Below are 13,342 nucleotides of genomic sequence, written 5' to 3' on the forward strand. Positions count from 1 at the left end.
AATAGGAGTAATGGTAAGAAATAATAACTAGGGACTCATCAAAGCCCTAGGGGATCAACTATCAAGCTTCACCAAATAGTAAAATAGCTATAAAGCTTCACCAAATAGTAAAACAACCATCAAGCCTTTTGACAAAAAATTTGTTAAGTAATAATAATTTTTGTTCAATGAATTAGAAAGTACAATGTAAGATCTTATTTATAGAATTTTTTTCAAGCATACAAAAGTTTTTAGAAATCTTAGGAATAAAAAAAATACTATTATAATGATTGATAGTTTGTCTTAATATAAAGAAAAAAAATAATGAATAAAATAAAATTTAAAGCATCCAAATACAAGAAAGTTCAAATTGGCGAGTAAGACAAAAAGTGTGATATTAAAAATTTATCAATTTATGAAACCTTTTTTATAAATATGGCCCACATACTCATCGGGCCTTAAATTAAGCTTTTTTTAAATTATTATCCTATAATTTTAAGAGAACTATAGAATGTTCATGGGCTTGCTTTGAGAGTTATGCATTATGAGTAACCCAAATCTTGATGTCAAACCTTTATTTATGATTTTATCCATGGTCTTTACCTGAACTATTGTATTTGTTTCACTATTTCTAAATATTATGTCTTTTAAGTAAATTCTGGATTGCTCTATTTTTTTTTTAGTTATTTTAATAGATGTATAAGAAATTAGAGGCCATCATCCACGAAAGAGAAAAAAAAACCAAGAAAATTTCAATATTCTTCTACAGCCAATACAAAAATAAATATTAGTATAATAGTAACAAAATTGAAGACACTTTTCCCTCCATAACCATTACTAATACTACTCAATAATTCATCATAAATATCTTTGAAACATATATTTCTTCTTTAAAATAAAAGAAATTAATTCTCATTGTACTCAACTATATATCTTCTTAAGATCAAATAAAAATCACTGGGGTATCATTTCGAAGCTAACAGTACTTATTTTTAATTATTTGAATAAACAATTGCTTCTATAAAATTCTTCCTGACATTAAGCTAAATTAATTATCTAAATGATTATAATATTTTTAAGCATATAATCCATTATGACTTTAGGCGATCAAGTTATTAATAAGAGAACATGTTTTAGATATCTTGAGTATATTGTTCAAAGTGATGAAGAAATAGATAGGGATATTATTAGTAGAATTCAAGTTTGATGGTTGAAGTAGAAGAATGCATTGAGCTTTGTTGTGTGATAGAAAAGTACCCCTCAAACTAAACGAAAAATTCTATATGATGGTGGTGAGAACTATAATGCTTTATGGCTTAGAATATTAGCCATTAAAAGAGAAGCAAAAAAGTTAAGTGTTGCATAGATGAAGATGCTCAGGTGGATAAGTGGCTTCACTCTTAGAGATAGAATGCAAAACACGAATGTACATGAAAAGTATGGACTAGCTCCAATGGTAGATAAAATTAGATAGTTATCTTATATCATATAGACATATAAAACATTGACCTTCCAATGACCCGATTATAAATTAGATGTTTTGAATCTAGTCAATAAGAAAGGTAGAGGTAGACGCAATAAGACTTGGCTAGAAAATATTAGAAATGATATTTTTTATAAAATTGAAATGAAAATTTAACTATTAACATAACACTGAAAAAAAAAATTCATATATCTGATCCTATGTAATGGGATAAAGGTTTGATGTTGATGTTGTTCCATTAATATCAAAATACTCAAACTCTAATAATTTGAAATGCTTTTCAATGTTCATTGCAAGAATTTTTAACCAAGTAACTATAATATATTTTATAACTATGCATTTCTCTATAGATATCTCATATGAACCTATATATTTACCTTTATTTATTTTTTAGAGTTGATCTATCATGCACAAACACGAACATGATGATATGAAAATGACACGTCACAAACACAGGACATCAATTATTAAAAATATAAGACAGACACAACTCAGACACGATGACATAGTTTTTCATATTTTAAAAATAATGTATAAAAAATAAATAAGAAAAAATATTTAAAATAATTTAGAAGTAATAAATAAATTAAGTAAGATTTATAATTAAAATGATTAATATTAGAATGTTGGAGATTGATGTCATGTTAGGCATCAATAGGGGAGACGACAATGCTATCAAAATTTAGGTATTTTTGTGTAATGTGATCGGACATTAATATCAAGACAATGCCGAACTTCAATCTCAAGATGACATTAGTAGTTTAGGTTATTATTTTATTGGACAAAGATGAGATGCCGAGAAGGAACAGAAATATAATTGTCGGTTCAGAAATTGTCGATGCCAAACATGAATGTCAGCACGACATCAAAGTTTGATTTTGAAATGATTTGAAATAATTTAATTTTATACTACCAGAGAGAAATAAAACTGAAAATCTTCAAGGAAAGAGGTATAGTACAAGCAATTGATTTGTGACTTTGGAGAGAATAAAAAATTTAGTTCTATTTTTTACAATATATAAATATACAATAATTTAGATTTAAAAAATACACAATATTTTAGACACATACTATTTTTCATTTTTTTAATTAGACATCTTCAACATGCCTGAAACGTATTTAGGGTCGAAAAGGTGTAAAACGTGTGAGATGAATGTCAAAGGCACATCAGATGTATGTAGAAAACATTTCAGACTGAGTGTTACGAGTTAAACATTGTATACATCTTTGAGAAAAAGTGTCAGTGAATTATAAGAGCAAACTATAACCTTTTGAGATTTATAATATTTTCTGTTACACTTACTATTAGGTTTTTCCATTTTTTTTTTAACTCTCAGTATTTTTATGTGCCTTATCTTTAGCTATGTCAAATTAAATTCGCTTCTAATGCATTTAATTTGATCAAGATCTTTTAACTCTTTTATCTCTCATCTTTAGTAAGTTTCATTCTATTCTTACATGATATTAAATCAATTATACAAATCATCTAATTACATCAACCAGCCAAAAACTAATTCATCATATTCCCACATAAAAATTAAGATCTACTCAAGTCAATATAAGCTCGTAAAGTCATGCTCATAAAAATATTTTCATATGAAGTCATGCTCATAATGCTCATAAATCAACATGTGCTCACAGGTACAAAATATAATTTTTTTTAAAATATATATTTCTTACAAATCAGAACAGTTTAACAAAAAAAAAAGCTAAGCAAGAAAAAAAAGGGAACCAAACAAGAGCTTCATTTAGCAAATAACAGAATCTTGAGGACAAATGCGAGAAGCATCTATCGAGTAGATGAGTTTACATCACCGTCATGGACATAATTTGGCGAGCAAGACCTGGATCTTGCTGAAGTAATTCTCTTATGTTGTTTTCCACCTCTGCAAGCTGTTTCTCCAGGTATTCTTTTGAAGTCTAAATCAAAAACCAGATCAAAATAATGTTACTCAAAGTTTAATAAAGGTGTTTTGCACTTTAATCATTACACTAATAATCATTATCAAGGTGATTAGTGGCCGTAGATATTTTTCCATAGAACCAAAATCATGTAGCAACATCACATTGCTGACAAGCATTAAGAAACTGTATAATGATTTGAGCAAACTTAAAAATTTTACAAAGAACTTCATGAGAAAAACTGGTGCACGGCATCCTGACAAAAATTTATTTACGATAGATTTTAAAATCATTCAACTTAATTTAGAATGAGTGTATAATATTACTAATCAATCAACAATTATATTAGAATCATCTAAAAGCAAATTTAAATATTTTAAAGCTAATTATAATTTAAATTTGATTTAGAAAACCTTTCTCTATGTTTACAACGGATAATATTTCGTTGAGGATAGGTTTTCAAATTGTTGGACTTAATTTGAAATAAATACCAATCAATCAACTCAAAAAAATTCAATAATATCAAAACACATTCGGACTAAATTTTGATCAGACCAATTTTATTCTAGCACAAATGACTTCGGTGTGTAAACTACACAAAGTATGCATTCGAGTAATGACTAACTAATATTCAGAATGCACAATAAAGATGCTACAAGAACAGAAATAATTGTGGATTGATTCAATGTCTCGGTTAAGATCTCGATTTATATTGCATATCACATCAAAGTAGAATGTCAATATTCGATTTTTTTTATTGCCTTTTATGCATGAACCACTTAAATAAATGAATGATTAAAAGTTTTACAAAATGAAACCGTTTACTCCATAAGACAGAATTTCAAGTGATTCTCATTTATGATAAACAGTGAATGACTGAACTGTAATCTTAAAATGGTTAAAATATTATAGAGAGATGCCTTTATAATATTGCACCTCAACACTAGTTATTAGCAGAACTCAATTTTCTTTTTAATGATCATATCAAGATGCTAAGTCCATCAATTTATCATGTATCATTGCAGTGCCTGTACTAAAATTTTTCATGGTGGTAAATGCAATTTACAGCAATAACAACAACAATATTAAACCTTTGTCCCACTACGTGGGGTCGGCTACATGAATCCTTTTTCTTTATTGTCCTGTTAAAAGTAAAATTCTCATTTAAATCTAATTAAAAAATATCATTTTTAATATTTTCTAACCAAGTCATTTTAGGTTTACCTCAACCTTTCTTAACATAAGCCAAATCTAATATATCTACTCTCCTAATTGGGTCATTAGAAGCCGCCATTTTATGCGACCAAAACATCTAAGATGACTCTCTCTAATCTTATTCTCCACTGGAGCTACTCCAACATTTTCACATGTATAATCGTTCTATATCCTGTCTCTAAGAGTAAAGTAACTCATCCACATGAGCATCCTCATCTCTACAACACTTAACTTAGTATTATGTTTCTCTTTTAATGGCCAACATTCAGCACCATAAAGCATTGCAGGTCTCACCACCATTTTATAAAATTTTCCGTTAAGTTTGATGTGGACTTTTCTATCACACAACAAGTCTGATGTATTCCTCCACTTCAACCATCCAACTAAATGCAATTTAACAAAGATAAATATATAAATACCTGCAAAGATGTTATAGCAGCTTCACTATCTTCAAGCTTCTGCTTTTGCTCCACCACCATGACCGATTTTGGCTCCAGAACAAACCTGGCCATCATCAAAAGAAATACTTAAATATAGATGCATTTACCTACCTAAGGTCACCAGCAAATGAAATAAGATTTCTTGATAAGGTAATTTCTCGTTGATGTCTCACAGTTTTCCTGCAAGAGTAACAAAAGTTCAATTAGGAAACAATGTTAATTTGCACAATGAATACACTAAAAAAACATGAATATTAGTATGAAATATTTATTTTTGCAGTTTACAGAAACAAGAAAACAAGACACAGGGAAACAATGATGTTGCTAATAAATTTACTAACTTGCCAAAACCTGAAACGACTCAATAATATTAAGCATTCCTGGTTCATTATGCTGATGCAGCTCCAAGTGCAATTTACACCTCTCTACTAAGCTGATCGTATAATTCTGTGTCAATGCTGATATCCTACGGATGCTGATCATCATTTGGGGTAACATAAACCTTGGTGTTCAGCATACTTATTCTAGAGCATCGAGACACCTTGAATGAATGAAAGTACTTGGAATTTTTAACACAATGGTGTACTGCTGATCTACTGGCAGAATTTAATGGCAATGGAATATAGCCTTGAAAACCAAACTCTATGCAAGTTGATTTTCGGGATGAAGTTTTAATGTTACCAACTACTTTTGAGAAATACTCCCAAGGCTAGGGCTGCAAACGAACCGAGCCGAGCCGAGTATGTGAGTGTTCATATTTGTGTTCATTTAATATCAACTTGTTCAAGTTTGGTTCATGTTTGTTCGAGCTTGATTGTTTGTGTTCATGTTTGGTTCATTTAAATTAATGTGTTCATGTTCGGTTCATGTTCAGTTCATGTTCGTTCGTTTAGTGCTTATCAAGCTTGTTCGCAAACATATTTAATGATTTTTTTTAACTATCAAACAAATACATTCATGAACATATCTATGAAGAAACACATTTATAATAAAAGTAATTGTCTATGTAACAAAGGCAATGATTATTTATATTTATTAATTTTATAGTCAAATATTAATTAATTTTATCTAGCTTATTCACGATTTCAAAATCGAACACGAATCAAGCTTTTATCGAGCTTAATGTCGAGCTAGTTCACAAACTTCAAATGATGTTGTTCGCGAACATAAATGAGCCGAACGCATTAGTGTTAAAGTTTGTTTATTTAAGAATTGAGTATTTAAAATATTGTTCAAGTTTGTTTGTTTAGCTAATTAAACGATCACAAACGAGCTTTAATCGAACCGAACAACGAGTAGCTCGTCGAACATTTGGTTCGCTTGCAGCCCTACCTAAGGCAAGCAACTAATAGCATCATAAACTGCAGTGACTTTAGCATCAAAACTATCAGACAAACAACGTAAAACTTTATTGACTTCCTCAAAATTACATAGTTCCCTTCTCCAGGCATGCCACTATTTTGGTAAACCAAATGTACATGTCAGATATAATTTCACTAGGTTTCATGCAGAAAAATTTATATTCATGCAACAATAAATTTAAATGGGATTGTTTCACTTCGTTTTGACCTTCATATGTGATACAAAGTCTATCCCAAATTTTCTTACCAGTTGTACAAGTAGAACTCTCATATAATCTTCTGATTTAAGTACAACAACAACAACAACAACATCAAGCCTTTATCCCACTACGTGGGGTCGGCTACATGAATCTTTTTTCTCCATTGTGTCCTATTAAAAGTCAAATTTTCATTTAAATCTAATAAAGAAAGGTCATTCCTAATATTTTCTAACCAAGGCTTTTTAGGTCTACCCCTACCTTTCTTAACATAAGTCAAATCTAATACCTCTACTCTCCTAACCGAGTCATCGTAAGGCCACCGTTTTATGTGACCAAACCATCTAAGGCGACTCTCTCAAATCTTATCTTCTACTGGAGCTACTCCAACCTTTTCACATATATGCTCATTTCGTAAAGCCACTCATCCACCTGAGCATCCTCATCTCTGCCACACTTAACTTAGTATTATGCTTCTCTTTTAATGGTCAACATTCGGCACCATAAAGCAATGCAGGCCTCACTACCATCTTATAGAATTTTCCCTTAAGTTTGAGGGGTACATTTCTATCACATAACAAGCCCGATGCATTCCTCCACTTCAACCATCCAACTTGAATTCTGCTGATAATATCTCTATCTATTTCACCATCACTCTGAACAACAAATCCAAGATATCTAAAACTTGTACTCTTATTAATGACTTGATCGCCCAAAGTCACAATCCCCTCACTAGGTCTATTATTACTAAAATTACACTCTATATATTCCGTTTTATATCTACTCAAGCGAAAACCTTTAGACTCTAAGGTTGACCTCCATAATTCAAGTTTACCTTCAACTCCCTCTCTAGTCTTATCAACAAGAAGAATATCATCAGCAAAAGGCATACACCAAGGTACATCCTCTTGCAAATGTCTAGTGAGAACATCCATGACTAAAGCAAAAAGATATGGACTTAAGGCTGATCTTTGATGTAACCCAACCGAAATAGGAAAATACTTGGTCAATCCACCTTGTGTTTGAACACAAGTAATAACTCTTGCATACATATCTTTAATGATTTGAATATAAGCATTATTAACTCTTTCTTTTCAAGAACTCTCCATAGCACTTCTCTTGTAACTTTATCATATGCTTTTTTTAAATCAATAAATATCATATGTAGATCCTCCTTTTTTTCTCTATATTTATTCATCAAATCTCTTAATAAATGTATGGCTTCCATAGTCGACCTACCCGGCATGAATCCAAATTGATTTTGAGAAACGTTAGTATCACGCCGCAGCCTATGCTCCATAACTCTTTCCCATGGTTTTAAAGTATGACACATTAACTTAATACCTCTATAATTCACACAATCTTGTGCATCACCTTTATTCTTAAAAATAGGAATTAATACACTCATTCTCCACTCATCTGACATCTTTTAAGTCTTCAAAATAGTATAAAAAAGTTTAGTAAACCATGAAATTCCTTCATCTCCTAAACATTTCCACACCTCTATTGGAATATCATCAGTTCCAACAACTTTTCCACCCTTCACTTTCTTTGAAGCCTCTCTAACTTAAGTTTTACTAATACGCCGATAAAAACAGAAATCTTTATTTTCATTTAGGGTGTTAAGATCATTATAGTCAATCTTATTTTCACAATCTTCATTAAAAAGTTTAGCAAAATATCTCATCCACCTTTGTTGAATATCATCTTCTAAGAAAAGTATTTTTTGATCTTCATCCTTAATACACTTCACTTGAACTAAATCCTTACTACTCCTATCTCTTTGTTTGGCTAACTTATACATATATATTTTTCCCTCTTTAGTATCTAATCTATTATATAAATTACTAAAAATTAATGTCTTTGCATCGCATATTGCTTTCTTAGCATCCTTACGAGCCACTTTATATATTTCCCACTTTATATAATCTTCTGATTTAAGTGCATAGAAAAAAATAGTTTAAGCATTTGGCATTAAGTTGTGCATAGTATCTATCCTCAATGCTCCGTTCAGTAAATGAAATTTTAATTTTATCACCGTTAACTATTCGTGAAGAAATAGAAAAACCAACTTCTATCATATGCTACATGCAATAGCCATTTGATTACAAGAAAATAGACATACAAATTTTTCAGAAATCAATTGGAATGTTATCAAATAATGGTGGACGGAACCACTTAAACTACAACAACACACCAAGAGGTGATGAATTGATATTTTAAAAATTCTTTTCAAAAATTTCCTTTGAAAACTTAAATCAAATTCACCACAGAAAAATTTAAATGTAGATTTTGTAAAGTGGAAGTGAATTAAAAAAAAAATCAAATACTGTTATTTTTGTAGAAAAATAAATTCAAAAAAAATTTAAAGATATTAAATTTTCTTTTCTAATAACAATCAAATCTAAAAAAATCTCAAAGTTCTCAACATAAATTTGCAAGAAAGTAGAAGACAAAAAGTAAAGTGCATTAAGAAAAATAAGAACGACCACACAAGAAATTTATAATGGTTTGATCAAACTTGACCTACGTCCACTCTCCGGAATCCTCTCTAAATATTACATTAAACATTTAGTGTCTCTCCTTTTGCTCCAACAGCAAGGTGGAGAGGCCTTTACAAAATCTCTTCCACTAAAATGGTGCGTCAAAGTAAGTCGAATCTCATTCACCAAAGGTGTGGTGGAGTTGCCAGTGGCCATTTGATTCCAAGAGGTTCTTCCCGGAGTTTCCCTCAAGTAAAACTTTTGACTCATGGAGGAAGAAGATGGATGTTGGCCGGAGCAACCGTGTGTAAACTCTTGCCCTCACACTCCCTTGATCCCACAAGGTTATTCTCCTTCACACAACTTCACTCCTCTCTCCCCCTTGCTCAAAAACTCTCTTCAAACTCTCTCTCATAGAAGACTCAAGGCCCTCGACTGCCAAAGACCCTTCAAAACAGATTAAGATTTGTTTAAATAGTGGGCTCCAAAATTTTTAATTTTTCAATTCAGTCGACTCTGTTCGTACAATAATATCTGAACAATTCTCCCTTTAATATTGTATGATGATTTTCTTCGTACGATGAGTTCAAAAGTTTCAACTGATTATCCAGTACGATCTTAAAGTCGTACAGTACGATTAGGTCAATCAAATAACGGTTCATCCTGGACAAACCCTAGGCAATTAATTATCGTCTTGGTTGTTGTTTAGTTCGTACAGTATAAAGGTCAATTATACGGTACAATTACTAAGTATAATTAAATTTTGATTGATTGCTTAATTTTAGGAATTAAATTTCAAATTTGTTTAATTATGAATGATAGCGAGAATTTCTAATTATAAATTGATAGTCATGTACGATTAAAATCGTACATGACAATTAGTTTATCATAATTTCAATTTATATTTTCTTAATTTAAATATTTTAATTAATTTATGAAAGAACAGATCGTACAATACGATATAGATCATCCAATAAGATCTTTAAAAAAAATTAATATATTATGTTTCACTCCCCCCATGTGTTTCTGCACGGCTGCTAAGCTAGCATACACATTTTACAATATATTGACTCAAAAAAATATAAAAATACAAACTCTTGTAGAAATCAATCATATGCTACCCAATTTTGAGCCCAGATCCTTTGGCGATGCTTAGTGTATGTAATACTCTAAATGTTAATAAACAGAAAATATATGCAAAAATAAAAGTATGAGAAACTAGATAAAGTCCAATAATGTTTGTTACCATAAAAACATAAGCTCGAGCTCTTGAATTACAACATAAGCATTATTAACATCTTCCATTTATAGAACTCTCCATAGCACTTCCCTTAGAACTTTAAAATATGCTTTCTCTAAATCAATATATATCATATGTAGATCCTCATTATTCTCAATATACTATCAAACCTCTCAATAAATGTATAGCTTCCATAATAGATCTACCCAGCATGAATTCAAATTAATTTTGAGAAATATTAGTATCACATCATAACATATGCTCTATAACTCTCTCCCATAGTTTTAAAGTATGGAATATTAAATTAATTTCTCTATATTTTGTAGAATCATTTGCATCACATTTTTTCTTAAAAATAAAAATTAATATATTAATTCTCTACTAGTTTGGCATTTTTTTAGTCTTCAAAATAGTATTAAAAAAATTTAATAAGCCAAGAAATTCCTTCATATCCTAAGCATCTCCACACTGCTATTGGAATATCATCAATTCCAACAGCTTTTTCACACTTCATTTTCTTTAAAATCTCTCTAACTTTGGTTTTATAATACACCGATAAAAACAAAAAAAAATTATTTTCATTTAGGGTGCTAAGGTTTCTAAAGTTAACCATATTCTCACAATCTTCTTTGAAAAGTTTAGCAAAATATCTCATCTATCTGTGTTGAATATCCTCTTTGAATATCCTCTTCTTATAAAAACACTTTTTTATTTTTATCCTTAATGCACTTCATTTGAACTAAATTCTTACTACTCTTATCTTTGTTTGGCTAACTTATACATAAATTTTGCCTTCTTTAGCATCTAATATATTATATAAATCATTAAAACTAAAATTTTTACATCGTATTGTTTTCTTAGACTTCTTAAAAGCATAGTTATATCTTTCCTAATTATCAAAATTTATACATCTAAATCATTTTTTATAACAACGCTTCTTATTTTTTATTTATTCTTACACATTAATTCTAGCACCAACTATTTTTACTATTATGACTTTTTCTCATGTACAAAACAAAATTTTAAGATTTAGAATTTTTTTATATATATTTTTATTAATATTTTTAAATGTCCTCATCTAATCCAAGAAAAATATTTTTTTATGATTTGCCCCTTCATATTAAAGTCCAAAATTAATAAGCGATGAAATATAAAATTTATGGGATGTTATTTCGAAAATGATTTCAAATTTTAACTTTTTTATAATTAACTGCTACGATAGTACATGAATGACTAACAAACGATGAAAAGAAAATTCTTCCCCAAAAGAGTCGCTAAAAATCTATTGTCTTTTGAACTTTGTCAACTCTGTTTGGTTACAAGAAAAAGATCAAGTTCAAGTAATAAACTTTATAAATCACCATACGAATGTTGAACTGGAGTTTACATTTTTATATGAATTTACTTCATAAAAGGTATACAAGGCCTTCTGTAAATGTAAAATCAAATATTTCATGAATCTCATAGTTACACATTCATTTACAAGAATAAAAATTATTGTGCACTATTTGAAACTTATGTTTTTTTTTCAATGAATAAACTTCAAATTTATTCCTCATTTTTAATCCACACAGCATTCTTAGAGAACAAGTTCAAACTTTTAATGTACTTGTCAATGCATATGTGTATAAATTTGAATTTGAACAGGAGGTTTATGAATTTCGAAATGATTGCCCGCCTCTTCGATCAATTACAAGCCTTTTATAGCATGAGAAATTTGAGTTAGTTTATTTTAGTTTGCACAGCATCCTGAGACATAGGAATTAGGAATTCAATACATTAGCCAAAGCACATACGACTATACGAGTAAATTTATTTTAATAGTCAAATGTATCGCGGGGACTTCTTTATGCATTTGGGTGGAATATTTTTATATTTCATGGTGCACTTACACAATGCATTTGCATGATCTTTTATGCGATTACACAGTGTACATGCAAGTTCATCAGTACATTCTCATGTTTCTTTGTATGTTTGCATAGTTCATTTGCACATTTTCAATATATTTCGATTAAGCGTTGACAATTGTTCTTTAGATGATTTGATGGCACTTTTCAAATGTTTATGCAAACCGTGAAACACAAATATGCACTTTTATTCGAAAAAACTTTTATTCACAAGGTCCATTGTTTGTTTATGAGATATCTGAGGTGGGCCTTTCCGCAAGTGGTGAAGCAAGTGATCCCGTCAATGGATGAGTTGATTCTGTCGATCCTCTTCTGAGCTCGACCATGAGTTGCATACTCAATCAACGCTTTTTTGGTGGTAGGAAAAAAAACCACAGACGGGAAGGTCAGAGTCACTTTCCTCAGTATGAAAGATTGATTTCTCTAGCGCCTTTGTCAGGAATATGGAGAGGTGGAAAGTTCAAAGATTGAAGCCCTGCTCTGTGGTCATCTGTCCATGCTATTTCTTTTTCATGAGCTTGAAGTGATTAATGTGCATTTGAATTAGAGCATCATATACCTGTAATGTGCAATATATTTGACCATTTTATTTTGCTTGGGAACCATTCATGTGAAAGTGAATATGTGAGATGTCTAGTAGTCTAATATGGCTGCATTCCACTTGCATACATGTGTTGTGAATCCCACGACATAAAAGGCAAATTAGAATTTTAACACGTTTACCACACTATCCTCTGTAATCCACATTTTCTTTGGATTAGACTCTCTCGTATATTTTCGTAATATCTTTTTTTCATCTTTATGTAGTTGGAATTTAATTAGGTAGGCCGCATAAAGAATCAATTTTCCAACAATAAATAAAGGAGCCTCTTAGTTCATTTTCATCTCAAATCTAATGAATCGAGTGTGATCTTAAATTTCGTAAGTGCTCAAGAGAATTAGACGGTTCTATTTTTTCCCATAGGCGAGTCCTCCAAGTTCATGCAAGTCTCCTATATATACATGTAAATACAACATTGCCCTTTGTTGAAACTTGTTAATTATGAATTAGGTTGTTAAACCTAAGCTTATGTCCCAATGGCTAACCACGATTTGGGGGGGGTAAATTGGTAATTTAAAAAAAAAAATCTCCTCT

General features: G+C 30.3%; 1 protein-coding gene across 2 annotated transcripts in view; it reads right to left on the reverse strand.

Moving 5' to 3' along the window:
* Positions 1–3,029: 3,029 nt before the first annotated feature.
* LOC110104594 (prefoldin subunit 1) overlaps positions 3,030–13,342 on the reverse strand; it is a 36,407-nt gene continuing 26,094 nt past the window's right edge. The window contains exons 4-6 of one of the 2 annotated variants that reach the window (XM_020833768.2): positions 5,193–5,199; positions 4,999–5,083; positions 3,030–3,382 (exon numbers count right to left, since the gene is read on the reverse strand). In XM_020833768.2, the coding sequence (XP_020689427.1) occupies positions 3,269–3,382; positions 4,999–5,083; positions 5,193–5,199 (206 nt within the window). In that variant the 3' untranslated portion in view covers positions 3,030–3,268. The remainder of the gene's footprint in view (positions 3,383–4,998; positions 5,084–5,192; positions 5,200–13,342) is intronic. The other variant, XM_020833767.2, reaches the window with a different exon arrangement.

The sequence above is a fragment of the Dendrobium catenatum genome, unplaced genomic scaffold (assembly GCF_001605985.2).
Source record: "Dendrobium catenatum unplaced genomic scaffold, ASM160598v2 original_scaffold_210612, whole genome shotgun sequence".
Classification (NCBI taxonomy): domain Eukaryota; kingdom Viridiplantae; phylum Streptophyta; class Magnoliopsida; order Asparagales; family Orchidaceae; genus Dendrobium; species Dendrobium catenatum.